The sequence below is a fragment of the Scyliorhinus canicula genome, chromosome 5, assembly GCF_902713615.1.
Source record: "Scyliorhinus canicula chromosome 5, sScyCan1.1, whole genome shotgun sequence".
Lineage (NCBI taxonomy): Eukaryota > Metazoa > Chordata > Chondrichthyes > Carcharhiniformes > Scyliorhinidae > Scyliorhinus > Scyliorhinus canicula.
This window is the reverse complement of record NC_052150.1, coordinates 63,001,568-63,022,655: the sequence shown is the minus strand read 5'-3', so window position 1 is coordinate 63,022,655 and position 21,088 is coordinate 63,001,568. Positions and strand designations below refer to the sequence as shown.

General features: G+C 45.4%; 1 protein-coding gene across 3 annotated transcripts in view; it reads right to left on the bottom strand.

Annotated features, from left to right (window-relative positions):
• Nucleotides 1-13,133: 13,133 nt before the first annotated feature.
• The window catches only part of LOC119966024 (1-aminocyclopropane-1-carboxylate synthase-like protein 1), a 55,139-nt gene continuing 47,184 nt past the window's right edge, over nt 13,134-21,088 (bottom strand). For 2 of the 3 annotated variants that reach the window (XM_038797172.1, XM_038797173.1), the window contains exons 10-14: nt 19,479-19,524; nt 18,035-18,176; nt 17,807-17,949; nt 14,232-14,385; nt 13,134-13,409 (exon numbers count right to left, since the gene is read on the bottom strand). In XM_038797172.1, the coding sequence (XP_038653100.1) occupies nt 13,273-13,409; nt 14,232-14,385; nt 17,807-17,949; nt 18,035-18,176; nt 19,479-19,524 (622 nt within the window). In that variant the 3' untranslated portion in view covers nt 13,134-13,272. Of the gene's footprint in view, nt 13,410-14,076; nt 14,386-17,806; nt 17,950-18,034; nt 18,177-19,478; nt 19,525-21,088 lie in introns of those variants that run through there. The other variant, XM_038797174.1, reaches the window with a different exon arrangement.

The window sequence follows — 21,088 nt, the reverse complement described above, 5'->3', positions numbered from 1 at the left end:
AGATGGAGGCGGGACTCTGGATCGAAGCACTGCACAGGGCAAACTTCACATCCACGCCTGTATATAAAGGTGGTGCACAGTGCTCACCTAACCAGGATGAGAATGAACGGATTCCTCCCTGAGATGGAGGACAAGTGTGAACGGTGCCAGAGAGGCCCGGCCAACCACACCCACATGTTCTGCTGTTCTGGTCCTGCCGCAGGCTTGTCAGGTACTGGACATCCTTCTTCAAGACCATGCGCAGGGTTGTGGGAATGAGGGTGGAGCCATGCCTCCTGGTGATGGTGTTCAGGGTATCGAAACAGCCAGAGCTCTTCATGGGGAGAGGTGCGGACCTCCTGGCCTTTGCCTTCCTGCTTGCCCACTCCTGCTTGGCTGGCAATCAGCAGCACCTTCCAAGGCTGCAGATTGCCTGTCCGACCTGGCAGAATTTCCAAGGCTGGAGAAAATAAAAATGCCATCAGAGAACCAGAGGAAGGCTTTCACAAAACATGGAGGCTGTTCACCAACTTGCTCCAAGACCTATCGAAACCAACGCCCTGGGGAGAGAAAGGGAGAGGGGAAGAGAAGGGTGGGGTGAAGGACAGGAAGTGGGGGAGGGTAGGGGAGGATAAAAGCACCAAGGGAAGATGAAGAGCAAGTAGGAAAGGGGAGCACTGCAAGGAACAAAGGGCAACAAAAGAAAGAGCGCACCCAGAGGATGCAGCCGCCACCCGCAGCACGGATAAGTGCCGGAAGGCAACAAGGGTGGGGGGTGGGGCGGGCAGCAAAGCGGCAATGGTCGGCCACCAGGGGCTCCCATACAGGGACATCCCCATGGCTGCATGGAGGCTCCCCGTCCCCCAAGGGGAGCACCGCTAGCTGTTTGCCATCACATAACTGAGTGGACATACTCTGGACCATGGCCTGACCCAGCCAGCGCTCAACAGCCGTTTTTCTTTCCGTGTTACCCATTTCTGTGTGTCTGTTTCAATCACTTTCTGACCTCAACTTTTGAACCTTGTATGATAGGCCCCACAGGTCGAGATCAAACACCCTATGTATAATTGTTAAAACTACAGTGGTCAAAAAATTCTTGTAAATACATATCTTGATCTTGAAAAAAAGATTAAAGGCCTGGATGCAGGAATAGAAGATTCTAAAGCCAAATTTGCAGATGACACAAAAATAGGTGGAAAAGCAAGTTGCAATGAGGAAATGGATATGGATGGGGTATGGGCGGCATGGTAGTACAGTGTGTAGCACTGTTGCTTCACAGTGCCAGGGTCCCAGATTCAATTCCTGGCTTGGGTCACTGTTTGTGTGGAGTCTGCATGTTCTCCCTGTGTCTGCGGTTTCTTCCGGGTGCTCCGGTTTCCTCGCACGAGTCCCAAAAAACATTCTGTTTGGTAATTTGGACATTCTGAATTCTCCTTCTGTGTACCCGAACAGGCGCCAGAATGTGGTGACTCGGGGATTTTTGCAGTAACTTCATTGCAGTGTTAATGTAAGCCTACTTGTGACAATAAAGATTATTATTATTAGGTGATTGGGCCAAAATTTGACAGATGGAATTTAAGCGGATAAGTGTAAGGTTATCTATTTTGGTTGGAGGAATAAAAAGGAAGTTATTATCTAAATGAAGAGTATGTTCAAAATGCTTCAGTGCAGAGGGATCTGGGTGTCCTAGTTCATGAATCGCAGAAAATTAGTATGCAAGTGCAGCAGGTAATAAGAAGGTAAATAGAATTTTGACATTCATTGCTAAAAGATTGAGTATAAAAGTAGGGAAGTGCTGTTGCAATTGTATAGGGCATTGGTGAGACTGCATCTGGAGTACTGCGCACAAGTTTGGTCCCCTTACTTGAGGAAAGATGTAAATGTATTAGAGGAGGTTCAGAGGAGGTTCACAAGATTGATTCCAGGGATGAAGGGAAATAATCTTATGAAGACAGATTGAGCAGTTTAGGCCTATACTCACCTGGGTTTCGAAGAATGAAAGGAGATATAATTGTGGTATATATGATGCTAAAAGGATTGATGGGATAGAGTGGATGTTCACCCTTGTTGAACATTCTAGAACGAGAGACCATAGTTTTCAACTAAGGGGTGGCAAAGTGAATCTATGGAATTTCCTGCTTCAGAATGCAGAGGACGCCGGAACACTAAACACATTTAAGGAGGAGATGCTACAGGCCAGTTAGCTTAACATCTGTCATAAGGAAAATGTTAGAAACTATTATTAAAAAAACAATAGCAAGGCACTTCGATGAGTTCAAGGTAATCAAGCATAGCCAACATGCTTTTGTGAAAGGGAAATCATATTTAACCAACTTATTGAAATAGAAGTAACGCGTGCTGTGGATAAAGGGGGAACCAGTGCTGTACTTAGATTTCTAGAAGTCAAGTGTCACATCAAAAGTTATTGTGTAAAATAAAGGTCCATGGTATGGGGCAGTGTATTTCAAAACATTTTTGCCCGGGACCCATTTTTACCAACTGGCCATCCTTCGGGACCCACGACGGCTGACCTGCGCGACCCACAACGGATGACCTTCGCGACCCACGCCGCCCGAACTTCATGACCCACCATTTTTGCTTACCTTTAATGTGGCAGGTCAGCCTGCTTGGTCCTCACGGTGCCACTTGCTTTGTCATTCAATGTTACATTTCTGCTAAGGACTTCAGCTGATGATTTAAGTTCTCACTGCATCCACTGAAAAGCATCAGGAGGTTTGTCTCTCTCACGCCCAGAGCACATGATGTCAGTGTAAGGGGCGTGTGACCTGATCTCTGCTGCTGCACCAGGCAGGAAGACACCATTGATTTTTTAAAAGAATCTTCTCCTGGGTCAGGAGGCAGCGGTGGCAGCACGGTAGCATTGTGGACAGCACAATTGCTTCACAGCTCCAGGGTCCCAGGTTCGATTCCAGCTTGGGTCACTGTCTGTGCGGCGTCTGCACATCCTCCCCGTGTCTGCGTGGGTTTCCTCCGGGTGCTCCGGTTTCCTCCCACAGTCCAAAGATGTGCAGGTTAGGTGGATTGGCCATGATAAATTGCCCTTAGTGTCTAAAATTGCCCTTAGTGTTGGGTGGGGTTACTGGGTTATGGGATAGGGTGGAGGTGTTGACGTTGGGTAGGGTGCTCTTTCCAAGAGCCGGTGCAAACCCGATGGGCCGAATGGCCTCCTTCTGCACTGTCAATTCTATGATAATCTATGACAAGGCTCCAGGCCTACGCACTGCTGAGGGGGAACACAAGCGTGGGATGGCCAGCATTCTGAGAGCGGGTCGCAGCCATTGGGCACTTCTTCCTGCAATCAGGAATGCCACAACCCATGGCCCCGCAACCCTCCCGACACCCACCCACAGGTCGTGACCCTAACTTTGAAAATGATTAGCATAGGGAGTAATATAGGGAGTAATATATTCATAAGAACATAAGAAGTTCCTCCTAAACTCAGTCCTAAATCTACTTCCCCTTATTTTGAGGTTATGTCCTCTAGTTCTGCTTTCACCCGCCAGTGGAAACAACCTGCCTGCATCTATCCTATCTATTCCCTTCATAATTTTAAATGTTTTGATAAGATCCCCCCTCATCCTTCTAAATTCCAACGAGTACAGTCCCAGTCTACTCAACCTCTCCTCGTAATCCAACCCCTTTAGCTCTGGAATTAACCTCGTGAATCTCCTCTGTACACCCTCCAGTGCCAGTACGTCCTTTCTCAAGTAAGGAGACCAAAACTGAACACAATACTCCAGGTGTGGCCTCACTAACACCGTATACAATTGCAGCATAACCTCCCTAGTCTTAAACTCCATCCCTCTAGCAATGAAGGACAAAATTCCATTTGCCTTCTTAATCACCTGTTGCACCTGTAAACCAACTTTCTGTGATTCATGCACGAGCACACCCAGGTCTCTCTGCACAGCGGCATGCTTTAATATTTTATTGTTTAAATAATAATCCCGTTTGCTGTTATTCCTACCAAAATGGATAACCTCACATTTGTCAACATTGTGTTCCATTTGCCAGACCCTAGCCCATTCACTTAACCTATCCAAATCCCTCTGCAGACTTCCAGTATCCTCTGCACTTTTCGCTTTACAACTCATCTTAGTGTCATCTGCAAACTTGGACACATTGCCCTTGGTCCCCAACTCCAAATCATCTATGTAGATTGTGAACAATTGTGGGCCCAACACGGATCCCTGAGGGACACTACTATCTACTGATCGCCAACCAGAGAAGCACCCATTAATCCCCACTCTTTGCTTTCTATTAATTAACCAATCCTCTATCCATGCTACTACTTTACCCTTAATGCCATGCATCTTTTATCTTATGCAGCAGCCTTTTGTGTGGCACCTTGTCAAAGGCTTTCTGGAAATCCAGATATACCACATCCATTGGCTCCCCGTTATCTACTGCACTGGTAATGTCCTCAAAAAATTCCACTAAATTAGTTAGGCATGACCTGCCCTTTATGAACCCATGCTGCGTCTGCCCAATGGGACAATTTCTATCCAGATGCCTCGCTATTTCTTCCTTGATGATAGATTCCAGCATCTTCCCTACTACTGAAGTTAAGCTCACTGGCCTATAATTTCCTGCTCTCTGCCTACCTCCTTTTTTAAACAGTGGTGTCACGTTTGCTAATTTCCAATCCACCGGGACCACCCCAGAGTCCAGTGAATTTTGGTAAATCATCACTAATGCATCTGCAATTTCCCTAGCCATCTCTTTTAGCATGGTTAAAAAATTTGCTAGCTGACAGGAAGCAGAGTGTTTGCAAAAATGGTTCTTTTTCAAGTTGCAAAGGTTCAATGTGTGATGTGCCACATGGCAGCACGATGGCACAGCAGCAGGGACCCGGGTTCAATTCCAGCTTTGGGTGACTGTGTGGAGTTTGCACTTTCTTCCTGTGTCTGCGTGGGTTTCCAAGTGCTTCTCTCCGTCACCCTTGCACAGCTGGTACCGTCAGGTACATAGTGTCAGGTTGGCAGTGTCAGGGGGAGCATCTGGGGGTAGTGCCAGGGGCAATCCCAGGGCACTGCCTGGGCATGTCCCTCTCCTCCCAGGGGCTATGTTTACCTTGGCACTCCGGTGGGTTCCCCTCAAGTCATTCCCGTTTTTGTAAACCAGACCAACGTGACATCATGTCAGTGAGGTTTGAACATTCAGTGATGGGGGAATCATGTGGCTGGGAAGTCCTTTAATGATATTTAAATTTATTAAGATGCATTGAAATGAGATCCCACTTTTTCTGGGCAGGAACCTCGCCTCAACAGTGAGGGGCAGGGAAAATCGGGAAATGTTATCTCACCGTCAAGCAGTTTGTTTCCCAACTCTCGCTGGATTTGGGGCCCACATTGCTGTTTACACTGACAGCCAATACAGGCTCAAAATTTCACCAATTATCAAAATTGTAAGAGATTTCAAAGCTCTGAGATGCAGAGGGATCAGGGTGTCTTAGTGCATGAATCACAAAATGTTAGTTTGCAGGTCTAGCAAGTAATTAGGAAAGCTAATAGAATGTTATCATTTATTGGGAGGGGAGCTCAATACAAACATACGGCGATATGCGTGATAAACAAAGCAATAGTAAAACCACATCTGGAATACTATGTACAGTGTTCGTCATTTTTTTTTAAGGAAGGATGTATATGCGTTGGAAGCTGTTCTGTAGCGTTTTTCACCTGTTTGGTCCATAATGACAACACAAATTTATGTGAGCCTGCTTCATAGTGCTAGGAGGGACATGTCTTTCACTGCACCTGTGCATCACAGTGCTCAATATCATGTTTTCTGCATACCTTAGCTGGGTATACATACAAGCCTCAATGCCGAAGCAGAACCATGTGCCATATATCGTTACCTTAGCTGCAGTACTCAGATACAACCCTTCCCTTGGTGTTTTATAAGCCGAACTGCTCACCTTGCAGCAGGACATGGAATGCATATGTGTTGATGTGCAATTTGCATCGAGGCCTTCTCGGTTGCAGAAGGGGCATTACAGTGGCCAGCAGGATAGAGAACTAGGGCTGGATTCTTCATTCTGGAGACTAGGTCCCCACACCAGCGTGAAAACGGTGGCGTTTTGGAAAACTGCCGCAAAACGGCCACTGATTCCCTGTTCCGGAGAGGGCCAGCAGCCAGACAGCATAGAGATCCCAGCTCCCGCTGCCGATACGGCCTGGAGAATTGCCAGGTCCATGGCCACATGCGCATGGCGGTGGGCTGCAGCGGCCGCGCCGTTCTTCATGGCGGATGCCGCTTGCGGACCTGTCCCGCAAAAATAATCCCTCCCTTCGGCCGGCTCACACATCCCGGACCGCCTCACCACAGTGCCCCCAGACCTGAACATGTCCCCCCCCCTGCACGCGGATCGGCCCTCGCCCGACTGTGGCGGAGCTGGACTGAGTCCGCAGCCACCACGCTGAGTTCCCGACAGGTGAGACCATGAGAACCCCACACCGTCAGGAACTCAGCCGGTCGGGGACGGAACATCGCGGGGCGGGCCTCAGCCAACGTTCGGAGGCCATGGATACAATGTGCAGCATATTCTCTGAGTATGCCGCTTTACAGGGGGCGGAGCATCGCTAAAGCGGTGCCACCACGATTTTGCCATCATCTGTCACCGAATGCGATTTTAGATGTCGGGGATCGGAGAATCCAGCCCCGATCTCTTCTGGACCTCTTCCACTAAAACATGAAGCGGCCAGTCAGAAAACCATAGCGTAGCAGGAGCCATTCCTTCCCAGGCTTCTCCTTTATAATAATAATTTTTATTAGTGTCACAGTAGGCTTACATTAACACTGCAATGAAGTTACCATGAAAAGCCCCAGTCACCACATTCCGGCGCCTGTTCGGGTACACGGAGAGAGAATTCAGAATGTCCAAATTAATTAACAGCACGTCTTTTGGGAATTGTGGGAGGAAACAGGTTTGACGTTCTAAGAATAAAAACGTACGGTGAAAAGGTGAGTCGTTCAGCTTACAATGCTCTCATTCACTTATATGTGCTTACATGCACTAACCAGTTTCACCATATTATCAATGATTACTGTCAAAACATGATGGAGAAAATGGCTCGACACAAACGCTCATGGCTATTTATGTTGCAACTGTAACTCCCTCCTGGTTTCCTCCTTAGTCACACTGTTATGTTGTGTGATTGTGCAGCTATGAAGGCCCTGAGCAAAGGTTAACAGCATGGGTGCAACTTGATAAATGGGTGGAAAGAGGAAATGGATGGGATCTGGAGAATGGCACAATTCATCCAACCGATTCATGACAGCGGACTATTTGAGTGCATAATATCTGTAGTGTCGTGGTGGCAAGATGATGCCATCTCGAGAATCGAGAATCCACTGCATGCTTTTGAATGGTTCTGCCAAGCACACTTTGATTAGGCTGCAACAATGACACTTCTCCCAGAGGGAAAGTCCATGTTGTCCCATCTGTTCCAGGGTCAGCTAACAGCTGGACAACATTTATAGCTTGGACACTCACTTCAGTAAGCAATGACATCTCCTCCAAGGCACAGGGGCTTCACCATTCACAACCTACCTCTCAAATGGAATTTTTTTGAAGGCCCACAGAAATTGTTACGGTGGAGAAGGAGGCCGTTTGGCCAATCATGTGTGCACATGCTTTTCTTTAAAAATCGGCCCCAGACTCACCCAACTCGCATTGAACCCATTTCCAACCCCTCACAACTTCTGGGCCTGGTCCCCCTCCCCCCAAAGCAGATGTTCAGGCAGCCATTTTCAAAGATCAGGGGCGGAATTCTCCAACCCCCGACTGGGTCGGTGAATCAGCGCGGCGCTGCACACATCGTGCCACGCCACCAGAACGCAATTCTCCGCAGTGCAGAGAATCGGCGGCATTGGCGCCAGCGTGGTCAATGCAGCGCTGGTCGGGGTATGCGCCGACTCTCCGGCCCGGGCGCCGTTCTAACATCCTCTGAGCAGGCGTGACCTCAGCGCAGAAGGGTCCAGGGGCGGTCTATTGGGGGGGGGGGGGTCCGAGCCCGGGGGGTCCTCTGTAGTGGCCTGGTCTGCAATCGGGGCCCACTGATTGGCAGGCCGGCCTCTCTGCCCCCCCCGGCCTCCTTTCCTCCACGCCGGCTCCTGTAGCCCTGTGCCATTTGGCATCAGGGCCAGCGCGGGGGGAAAGGCCACTGCGCATGCGGTAGCTGGCGCCGGCCCAACTGCGCATGCGTGGACCCTGCAGCACCGGGTTCAGTCTGGGACCAGCAGCTGGAGTGGCGTAAGCCCCAGCACTGTTCTAGCCGCCTGTGGGCAGCAGAATGGGGTCCCGGAACGGGCGCCAACGTTGGAGTAAAACACTCCCATTTTTACTCCGGCGCCGGCACTTAGCCGCCCGTTCGGAGAATCCTGCCCCAGATTTGTGGAGCCAGGAATTCTCCTGTCTCTGCACACCCAACCATGGAGCAAAACTCTGAGCCCAAGGCAGCATTTAGCCACGTGTGCATCAGGAGGTCCATGAAACTAAGTCAATTGGGACTAGCGGGAAACTTCTCCAGTGGCTAGTCATATGTAGCATCAAGGAAGGCACAAGTCAAGTGCGAGACTGAATACTCTGCACTTACCTGGAAGAGTGCAGTTGCAACACACTACACATTCCAGTCCAAGGTTGTCTGCTTAATTGCCATTCCATCCAACATCTTAAAACATCCAATGCCTACACTGGTGGCATACTGTGTCTGCAGTGTGCACTGTTTATAGGTATACTGCAACAAGTTGTCATGTGGGAGTACCTTTAAGAAATGGGTGTTTATAAATGGGTACGTGCATAAATGTCTGTAGTGAGAGTACCTTTAAGAAATGGGTGTTTACTATTGCAGTGATGTCAGAGAGTGGGTGGAGCTGGGATGGCTGTCAGCTTTTTGCTTTCATTTAAGGCTGTTTGCTGCAGGGTGTGTTTAAGTTTCATTTTCAGTGTTGGAGCTGAAGCCAGACCAGGCAGGTGTACTGCTGTTCTCTCTGCCATCAAAAGACTCTCTCTTGATCATTTGGTGAATTCAGAATTAGAAATGTTTTCAGTAGTGACTTTAACCTGATGTGCTTCTGTTAAAGGTTTTGTTTTTAAGTCGTATGGATGTTAAAAGGAAAGCTTAAAGGATTACTTAGTGTTGTAGTCTTTGGGATTGTATTTGAATTAATGGTTGCTAGGATGTTCACTGGATGTTTTAAAAAGGTTAACTTGAGTTCATAGAATAAGCACTGTTTTGCTTTAAAAATACTTATCCATTTCTGCTGTACCATACCTGTAGAGTGGGCCGTGTGCTCCCCATACCACAATCTATTAAAAGTTGTTGGTCAGGTGAACTCCACGATAGACTTTGGGGTCTCTAAACCCTGGCCCTTAACAAATTCACCACGGTTTCTGAGCAATGTCTTCCAAACCTGCAAACTTCATCACCTAGAGGGAGAAATACAGCAGATATATGGGAACAGGGAAACCGTCAACTACCAGATTGCTGTTCCTTCATCATGGTTAGGTTAAAATCCTGGAATTTCCTGATGCAGATGTTAGGCGCAGCAGTGCAAGTCAGCCGATCACCTTCGCAGGGTCAATGACATTAGGCAATAAATGCTGGCCCAGTCAGTGAAGGGATTTTTTTTTTCTTTTAAATGCTGTTTAATTAGGTAGCATCCATGACATGCAAACTCTCCAACTTCTCTTTAATGATCTGGTCAGATGGGTTGATCAGTGGCAAATGGAATTCAATCCTGAGAAAAGTGGGAGGTGATGCACTTGGGCAGGACAAACAACGTAAGGGAATATATGATAAAGAGCAGGACCCTGGGAAGCACCGAGGATCAGAGGGACCTTGGTGCGCATGTACACTAGTCCCTTAAGGTAGCAGAACAGGTGGATATAGTGGTTAAAAAGGTGTATGGTATACTTGCCTTTGTTAACTGAGGCATGGAGTTTAAGAGCAGGGAGGTTATGCTGGAACTGTTAAGAGTATGGTCACAGCTAGAGTATTGTGTGCAGTTCTGGAATCCACATTACAGGGGATTACATTAGAGGGATGTGATAGCACTGTAAAGGGTGCAAAGAGTTACCAGGATGGTGCCTGGGCTGGAGAGTTTTAGTTAAGAAAGATTGGATAGACTTGGATTGTTTTCCTTGGAGCAGAGGAGACTGAGAGGGGACATGATTGAGAAGTATAAAATTATGAGGGGCATAGCTAGAGTAGACAGGAACAAACTTTTCCCCTTGGTGGAGGGGTCAATGACCAGGGATCATAGATTTAAAGTAAGGGACAGGAAAGTTAGAGGGGATGTGAGGGAAACCTTTTTACCCAGAGGGGGGTGAAGGTTTGGAATTCGCTGCCTGAAAGGTGGTGGAGGCAAAGACCCTCATAACTTTAAAGAATAACTTTATTTAGATGTGCACTTGCAACCCCAGGACATACAAGGCTATAGGCCGAATGCTGGGAAATGGGATTAAAATAGGTGGTTGTTTTTGACCGCGGCAGACACGATGGGACGAGGGGTCTTTTCTATTCTGTATGGCTATTTCATGTAATGGTCTTTCTTGGTCTACACTTTAAGTAGTTTACAATTCTTTAAGCAGAGTTCACAGAAGTTTCAACACAACATTTTCAAAAGGTAAAACAGAGCTCTATTTATTTCAAACATTTGAAATGAAATAATTTAATACAAGAACACAACGGTGAAAAGCAGGTTCTGCTCGTTTTTAATTTGTATTATTTATATGTCCCTGCTGCACAAGCCACAGGTTCAAGTCTGGGGAGAAAAAAAGTAAAGGGAGGTGAAAAATGTAAATTTCACAAAGAAATCTGAAATGGTTAAAATTCAAAACAGGTTTAAATAAAACCCAACAGGCTGGCACGAGCTGCTGCTTCCTAGTTGGCAAGTTCCCACAGAGAGAATCAAGTGATGAGAAACCAGGTGTTTTAGCTCTACAGATACAAATCCAAGGACTCTTGATATATTGAAGCAAGGCTGTAGTCACACAGCTTGCACACAAGAATTCAATTGATCATTATGCAGCTGCTGCCCATCTACGTCTTACAAAACACTGGACAATGGGATGGGAGTATAGTACACCACAGCTTTGACAAGGTGCCACATAGGAGGCTGTTTAAGTCAAGAGCCCATGGTGTTAAGGGTAAGATCCTGGCATGGATAGAGGATTGGCTCACTGGCAGAAGACAGAGAATGGGGATAAACGTTTTTTGCCAGGATGGCAGCTGGTGACTAGTGGTGTGCCTCAAGAGTCTGTACTGGGACCACAACTTTTCACAATATACATTAATGATCTGGAAGAAGGAACTGAAGGCACTGTTGCTAAGTTTGCAGATAATAGAAAGATCTGTAGAGGGGCAGGTAATATTGAGGAAGCAGGGGGTCTGCAGAAGGACTTAGACAGACGAGGAGAGTGGGCAAAGTGGCAGTTGGAATACAATGTGGAAAAGTGTGAGGTTATGCACTTTGGAAGGAGGAATGGAGGCATAGACTATTTTCTAAATGCTTAGGAAATCAGAAGCACGAAGAAAATTGGAAGTCCTTGTTCACGATTCTCTTAAGGTCAACGTGTAGGTTCAGTCGGCAGTTAGGAAGGCAAATGCAATGTTAGCATTCATGTCAAGAGGGCGAGAATACAACTTCTGAGGCAGTATAAGGCTCTGGCCAGACTCCATTTGGAGTATTCTGAGCAGTATTGGGCTCCGTATCTAAGGAAGCATGTGCTGGCCTTGGACACTAAGGGCAATTTAGCACAGCCAATCCACCCAACCTGCACATCTTTGGACTGTGGGAGGAAACCGGAGCACCCGGAGGAAACCCACGCAGACATGGGGAAAACGTGCATACTCCGCACAGACAGTGACCCAAGCCGGGAATTGAACCTGGGACCCTGAAGCTGTGAAGCAACTGTGTTAACCACTAGCATTTTGGCTATGCTAAATTGCACTGTGCTACTGAGCTACCCTTGATGGACTCAATAGGTCAAGTGACTTACTTCTGCTCCTATGTGTTATGGTCTTATGGCTCAGGCATATCTTTATCTTTCTCATGGCGAGCAGTTATTTAGGTATGTAGAGACAAATACTTGCTTGTCGATATTATAACACATACGTGTTTGATTATGATTGGTAATTATACTCATATGTAATACATTAAGTAATCCTAATCGTTAGTTGTGAATGGACAGATAACTTTTAAATAAATATAAATATATTCTTTTGTTTGGTGTATGTTAATTACTTGGGAAATACACAAAAGTATAATTGTTCTGTATTTTCTGTGACAGGGGAGCTGACAAGCCACCTCGTGGATGCTTAGCTCCCCTGCTATTGCTGGAATAATGTTCTTGAACTGAAACTCCGGAGAGTTGTCTGGTTAGTTGGGGAATGAGGAACACTATAGTCGAATAGGTGCGAAACTCCCACAACAGAATCAAATCTTCAAAACTCTAAATCACTACTCCTTTCCAAACATTACAAATAAATCAAACTGAGCTCAGTTTCACTGTTTACATCAGTAACACTGGACGTATTTCCCTGTAAATGTTGGATGTATTTCCCTGTAAATGTTAACACTATTTTTTAACCGGTTACATAATAATGTGTTGAAAATAAATAAACGATACTGATGTAACAACAATGCTTATGGGAAATAACACAATAACTAAAGGTTATTATTATTATTGGGAATATTCACGTTTATTGGGGGGGGGGGGGGGGGGGGAAAGCTTGAACTGTTCTCCCACAAAATGTTTCCATTACATTAAGAAAGCACATGTGCTTGCCTTCATTCTAAACCATCTGAACATATTGTCAACTAAATACACATAGGCCTTAATTGGTTCCAGAATAAACAGCATTTATATTGACCATTGTGTTCCTTTGTGCATGACCTTTGAGGGCAGCACGGTAGTACAGTGGTTAGCACAGTTCCTTCACAGCTCCAGGGTCCCAGGTTCAATTCTCACTTAGGTCACTGTCTGTGTGGAGTCTGCACGTTCTCCCAGTGTCTGCGTGGGTTTCCTCTGGGTGCTCCGGTTTCCTCCCACAGTCCAAAGATGTGCAGGTTAGGTGGATTGGCTATGCTAAATTGCCCTTAGTGTCCAAAATAGGTTAGGTGGGATTACGTGGATAGGGCGGAGGTGTGGGGTTAGGGTGGAGGCATGGACTTAGGTAGGGTGCTCTTTCCAAGAGCAGGTGCAGACTCGATGGGCCGAATGGCCTCCTTCTGCACTGTAAATTCTATATGATAACATCTGAACAACTATAATGTATTATCTGAAAAATCACAGTCTGAATGCATCCTGACAGGATCCACATATGGCACCACCTCATTCAGATTATCCAAAGGAATTGTTTCTGATGCATAAGCCTGCAACATCACCTTCAGCCTCTGAATCCCTGCAAATTAGAAGAACCTAGAATTAAATTCACCTTTTTCAGTGCATCCACATATTTGTTTTATCTCAATATATGCCTTCATTTACCAGTTCATGAACTTTCAGTCTGCAAAGTTAATTTGTTTTTCAGCTTGGGGGGGATGATGTCATTGCTGGGTTGAGCCAAGGAATGCGCAGAGTCAATTTTGGAGAAGGCTTTGGAGAGAGAAGGGTTGAAGTCTGATAGTTATAAAAGAGTAATCATATGTAAAGCAGAGCAGTCTTGTTTGGGGGCAAGGAACAAAATGAAACTAGCCAGGTTAACCAGCTGTTTGTAAAACAAGTATTATTCTATGCCATGCAGATTTTAAGATAGACCGAGAGCTGTATGGTTTGAGACTAAAGCAAAACCTTTGGGTTTGGCGGAAAAGCTGCCGTAACATTCAGGTCACCATATTATAAAATGGATAGAGAAACATTGGAGTGGTTGCAGAGAAGATTTACAAAGATACAGGGAAATATTGACAAGCTAAGTCTCCTTTCGTCTGCTACACACTCCATCTTTCCTCCTTCTTTCTTTTCCTCTTCACTCTCTGCACCCCACATCTTGCCTCCTACTTGTACGCCCTCCCTCGGAAATGAGAAAAGGAATGCTAATGTTTGGATGAAGATCCTTTGCTGGGAATAGAAAATAATCAAATACCTTTATTCATTTTAACAAGATCAAGGAGGTCAAACAGGCAAACATCAAAAATCAGAGATAGATAATGGTTCTATTTTCAAAGGAAGTTTCAAGGCCCAGTGTTTTAAAAGTAACAAATACATTGTTTTAAGCACTGCATACCCAAACGTATCCTATCAGCAGAGTCTGAAAACACCAATCTAAACCACCCAGGCTCGCAACAGTCAAAAGCTATGCCAGGACTTATGTAGAGTTTTCCATCGATGAGTTTCCACCAGAGTTCCATCTCAGCTTCTGAAGTCTGAGTTCTCAGGAACTGTAAAGAGAGGTCAAAGTAATCAATTTATAATAAATAATCCATTACGTATTGAATTTTCAAAAGTATTAAAAATTCCAAACTTCCTTCCTCATTGTATTGTTACATTTCACCCTATGCTGGCGTCTCTTCCACAACAAAATCAATGTTTTCTGTGTCAGCTATATGGGAAGTATTCAGGATACATCAGGCTGAAAATTAGCTTATCCTTTTCTCCGACACAGGATTACAATTCATAACATCAGTTCTGTTGGAAGTGGGCAGCATGTAAATTTGGTGCTGCCATCTCATTACTATGATTGTAGTGCAGAGCACCTGCCACATGGCCTCCGTGTTCAGCGGGAACCAGTGTTGCGCTAATAGCAAGCGGTGCAACCAACTTGCTCTTCTTTCAGGGAAACAGTACTGAATAATATTGCCTCTGGCCATGAAAGAGGGGATTCCAGAATGGCAGATGCAATAGAAGGGAGCAGAGGAGAACGGGCAGGGGACAAAGACACCCCTAGCTTCTGAACTCTTTGGCGGAAATAGCCTTCAGCATCATGGCGCCGGTCGCAACAAGGCCCGTGGCAAGAACATGGAGGGTGACAGCATCTGTCAACATATGCCTCTTACCCCCAGCTCGGCCTCATCCTGCTCGCTGGTATGATGCGCAAAATTACCTCACACCAGCCTTCCCCTTCTGATATTTTGCTTTCAGACACCAAGAACTGCAACCCATCCAAGTGCCACGGCCCAAGAAGGATAAGAGAACAAACAACTAGCACAGCACTGATGAAAAGGTCACATCATTTGATGCAACACTTGGGAGTCACCAGCTCAGACACTAGTGTTTCACTTAACTTCGGGATCAGTGGTGAGTCACCCAGCACAAGTTGTCTGCAGCCAAGCTAGGGTTAAGAAAGGTTTACTTGCCTGCTCCCCTAAGGGTGAGGTTCTACTACAGCCAACTCAGGTGAGGATCTCAAATGGACAGCATACAGGACAGCACTGTGGTTGTATCATTGGCCTGTCAGACAGACTGGAAGAGTCTTGCTCCAAGTTGACAGAGTCTATAACCAAGTTTGCCTCTCTGCAGCCTCTGCTCCATCTCCCTGTCGTACTGCAGGCCCAAGGACACTGCCATTGCTGACCCCATTCCTTTTGTGGGTGGTTCAGCTAATTCTTTGCTGTGCCTTTCAGGATGCATGAACACAAACTGGCAAACATAGGAATTCATTACAACACCTCCAGAAACACATCTTCCAAATGTTGTGCAATTACAGAGGGTACAATATTCCCATAATTTGTCGAGAGTCTCAGGCTGTAACTGAAAACTGGTGTGTATCTCTTGTGATGCACTGCCGAGTTTTCACAGCAGATTTTCTGACACTGACTAAAAAAAAAGAAACAGGGGCATGATTTATGCCATCGGTCTGATGGGGCAGGGCCAGATAGAGCCAGTAAGGCCAGATTGGAGCACCGTCTTTAAAGTGCTCCCCGATCATAACTGACCTTAAGCTTCCCCCGGCAACCCCGCGTTTCCCCCCTTCCCGCCCAAAATCGGGCTCTCCAGAGAATCTGCCCTCCGGCACAAGTGGGCTGCCATTGCCAGGGGGCAGTGCCATGCCATGCCCCCCCCCTCCCACTCCACACCCCCCCTCCCCCCCCCCCCACCCAACTGGGGCTGTGTGACCTTGGCAGACAGGAACCCTTGGACTGTTCCCAGTCTTCCTTAAGCTGTTGCGAATCTTGCCAACGTAACGTCATGTCGGCGAAGCTTGAATATTCATTGGGGGGGGGGGGGGGGGGGAAGGAGGAGGAGATCATGTGGCGTGTAGGCCCTTTAATAATATATAATTCCATAAAAATGTATTTAAAGTAGTCAGGAATCCTGCTACATCACCGGCGAGGGGGTGGAGAAAATCAGGAAACGAGAGCTCACCGGCGAGAATCTAATTTCCTGACTAATGAGATTTTTGCACTTTCGTTGCCATTCTCACTGATGGCAAACGCAGGTGCAAAATCACCCCCAGAAGTTCTTCAAAATTACTTTATCAGCAAGCGGAGTTTCTAGCCCTTTAAATAGATCAGGTTCAGAACCTAACGTAGCTCAGTGCTTCTTCTGAGGATAAAATTCAATGTCTGGACCTTCTTAGCCCAAATGAGGTATTCAGGTATTGCAGACTGTCCAAGGACTGGATAGTGCTCCTTCTGAAGCATTAGGCACGTGCTGGGAACACCCACGAGTCCTTCTCAAGAGGTTATGTAGCACAGGCCATGCTGAAACAACTGATTGCACAGTGCCCCAGCAAAAGGGCACAAGGCATTCATAGCAGCCCTGGAAGCAGTGCAACAGAGATGAAATTCACTGAACTTTGCACTTCATTCAACATCCTAGCTGAAAGTTGGCAAAATTTCATGGAAGCTAAAAAGTAAAATCACACGGAAAGATACACTTTACACTCTTTCAGTTACAGGTAACTGATTTTGTACTGGAGGCACCTTACTTAAAGGTGGATTGGTTATACTTGCCATACATTTTAAACACCTCCACTTCTTCCAAAACTCAATACTACTATTCTGCATTCTTTAAAATTGGAACAAAGAACAAAGTCAGATAATTTCAGTGCCATTCTGATCATAGTGGTATGCTAAACATATTTTCATAGGTTATATAACAAAAGCAATCCATTTCTTCCAGCACAAGTATACAATGATTCATTTGTTATCTTTTTCATGCCTTTGACATTTTAGAAATGTTAAATTTATTGCCTTAGTTCCAGGTGGCACTAGTTTGCTCTTCCCCAACTCAATTTCTAACTAGGGCGCTTGTCGCACTAGCTCTAAAGATATGTTGTTAATCTTCTTCACTCCCTTTCACGGAATAGAAGGAATCCTGTTCAGCCCATCACACATGGGAGCTACCCATTTGATCTTATCCCTTCATTTTTCTACAAAAGTTATGTTTGTTCCACTCAAATTCTTTACATTTTTAAGTGACAAGTATTAATTTCCTTTCAATACTCCCCATCACCTCAATGTTATACTAACACTTTATATTAGCCTGACCTTCCAAATTAACCTGCGAATCTTTGGCACTCAGCACAGCTCTCTTTCCCTCCTAATGTCTCCACCATTAACCCCTATTTCTAAAAGTAACTGAACATTAGCACACATTCTGGGTGGGAATTATTACAAGTTCCCCGTTTGTGTAGCTGCAATCTAGCACATGGAACAGCAGCAGAACATAGAAAGGAATAAAGGTGCGGGGAACTACATTCAGAAGATAGCAGCGATATCCCATCTATACATATTGGATCGCCCTGGTTCACGGGTTGGATGCATCCTGCACAGTCTGAATATCCCCAATACGTATCCTTGTCCATGACAACATGTTTAAGGACATCCAAAAATTAGTGAAATAAATTTTCATATTTACTTTTCTAAAGTCTGCCCAAACAAATAATCCTGCTGAGCTTCGAAAAACTGGAATCCCAAGTGCAGCTAAACCATCAACAATGATTTGGTGTGCTTCTCTCAGACGTTGCCGGCTTGTTGGCAGAAATATTTTGTCTATCCATTCTGTACAAAAGAACAAAGCACTGTATGTTTGTGGATTTCCAAAAGGGAAAAGGCATTTTTTATTTGATAAATTTATTTGACATACCTCTATCAGCAATTAGCTGACTCAGAACAAACTGAATTGGAACTGGGCATCCATGGAAACTGGCCAGTTGATTAAGAGCAGAACGGACTTCCTTGTTTCTTGTATGCAAAATTGCAACTCGAATCCCACACATGGCAAAGTCCTTCAGCAGAAGGACAATAAAACATTGAATAAAATTATACTGAAAGGGTATGGTTTTTAGACTTTACATTGAAATTAGTTTATTTTTATTTTAGTTATCCAATAAGTGCTGAAGGGGTTAAAACTCTTCTGCATCGATCTGTATTACACACAAGCTATTTAGCTAAAGTTGTCATCCACAGGAAGCATGCCCCAAGGACACATCTCGCTGGAGATGGGGCCCAGGAAAGATAAACCAGATGTTCTTAATCAGGGATGGCAGGGGAACAGTGTGGGGTCTTTTCGGCAGTGCCAGGCTGTCAAGGGGCAGGACGTAGCTATCCAGAGTTAATGCAGCAGGCCATTTTTACCTTGGGAAGCAGACTACAAGTCAGAAAAGTCAGACAAGTAGGTGATTGACAGCCACATTCTTGATATTGGGGAGCTGGTGATAATTTTTAAGGGAACAACATATATTTGCCTTTGCACGGATAGTTTAATTAAGCATGTGGGCCTTTTGAAGTGATTGGTTAATTATTCCCATATACTATGCATTATGTAAACCTAATCGATAGTCACGGTTGGAAATAAATAACTAGTAACAAATGATTGGTACGTGCTCATTTCTTGTAACCAAATCTCAAAGTATATCTGACTGTACAATTCTTGAATCTGTACTCTCTGGAGTCCCAACTTCGAACGCCACAGTTACAATCCTATAGCAGGGCTAAAGGTCTCGTTTTTAACTCTCAAGAGCCTTTGTTTGGTTTCTCGTGAGCGGGAGACTGAAGTACACTAAAGTCGAATAGCTGTCCTTAACAATTCCATTGGGCATACTCTCCTGTGGCACCGTCATAACTGCATTATTTAAATAAGTGCAGATTAAAAATGATATCAACCCCAGAACAATGACAAGTCTAAATCACAAAAAGGCATCAATTCAATAAAATACCACAAAAAGTACACTGAAAGATTTCAAATTTAAGTCGCAGAAGTTCAAAATAAAGTTCTACAATGCAATAATTATTTAATTTACTTTTTTGTATAAATTTAGAGTACACCTTTTCCAATTAAGGGGCAATTTAGCGTGGCCAATCCATTGACCCTGCACATCTTTGGGTTGTGGGGGCGAAACCCACGCAAACACGGGGAGAATGTGCAAACTCCACACGGACAGTGACCCAGAGCCGGGATCGAACCTGGGACGTCGGTGCCGTGAGGCAGCAATGGTAACCACTGCGCCACCATGCTGCCCCTGTACTGTAGTTATTGGAACACAGTTATAAATAATAAATAGCTAACTGTAAAGTAAAACCAAACATACCTTACTAAATCCCCACATAAAGTGTATTCTTTCTGGGTCGGGTTGACTGTAAATATATGTACACAGAGAAATAAACAGTTTGTACCACGTCAGGATGGGTTCACCCATGAAACTACATTTAGGAACTCTTATAACATCCATTTAGTTTCTCCAAATAGAGCAGTGCACAGATTCACTGCAAGTAAGCAGTGATCTAATTGTACGAGGATTTCAATTCCCTCTAATTAGAGTGAAAATGGATTTTAAAAATCATTGCCGTCATCCAAAAATAAATATCAAGAATATTCAACATTGATTTATTAAAGAGAAGACATATTTGATATACTTTAAACGAGTGATGCATTGGATAAAGCAGATTTTCAGAACGTATCTGATAAGATGTCACATAAGATGCATGTTAAAAATGGGTTTTGATACGCAGCAGCATGAATAAACAGATAGTCGATGGGCAGGAAATGAAGATTTTGGATTGACAGGTAGTATTAGAATGCAGAAAAGTGACTGGTAGTATACTGAAGGTACTAGGTACACAACGGTTCAAAGACGATTGGAATGTGGCCATAAGTAGTACAATCTCAGGATTTCCTGATGCCACTGAAATGGCTTGGCAAAAAACAAGAAAGACTGCAAAATAATTCAAGATAATGACAAGATTCACAGAATGGGCAGAAAAATGCATGATTTAATTAGTGTGTGGTAATAATATTTTGAAGAAAAAAAAGAGTGCGCACTCAATGAAGGATGTGGATGAGTCTGAGGTGTTCAAATACAAAATACTGTGGAAGTGCATGTTCTGATAGACAAAGTCATAGAAATGGTTAACAGTTATTCGAATTTTATAAATATGCAAAGTTCAAGAATAAAGTTATACAAAATATTGTTTCGACCACTTTTAGAGTAACTTACAGTTTTGAGGATTCTGCTATAGAAAGAACATTCAAGCCTTGGAGAGCATTAAATGCTCATTTAATTGGATTACGCTAAGGTGGTAAAATAATCATGAGGATAGACGCAAGGTACTGTGACCATTTCACTTGCACAGAGACACAGGGCAGGAAGAGACACAGGGCAGGATTCTCTGATCCTGAGGCTAAATGTTCACGCCGTCGGAACGCTGTTGCGTTTCCCGAGGGTGTCAACATGGCCTCAGGATCAGCAGTTCTGGTCCCTACAGAGGGCTAGCACGGCACTAGAGGAACTCTCACCCCTCCAGTTGCTGATCCCGGCGTCAGCTGGGCACCGCGGGGTCCAGCATGAGCAGTGGCACCGGTGCCAATGTACACATGCGCAGTGTCTCCCTTCGCCGCGCCGGCTCAACATGGCGTAGGGCTACAGGGACTGGCGCGGAAGAGAATAGGCCCCCAGCCCAAGATGTCGGCCTGCCGATTGGTGGGCCCCGATTGCAGGTTAGGCCACAACGGAGGCCCCCCCCCTCCCCCCCAGGGTCGGACACACTCTTCCCCCCCCCCCCCCCCCCGCCCCCCCCGACAGGCCGCCCCCGGACCCTTCCACACCAAAGTCCCACCGGCTAAGAGCAGGTTAGAACAGCGGCAGCAGGACTCTGGTTTCTTGTTACGGCTGCTCGGCCCATCCCAGGCCGAGTAGAGCGG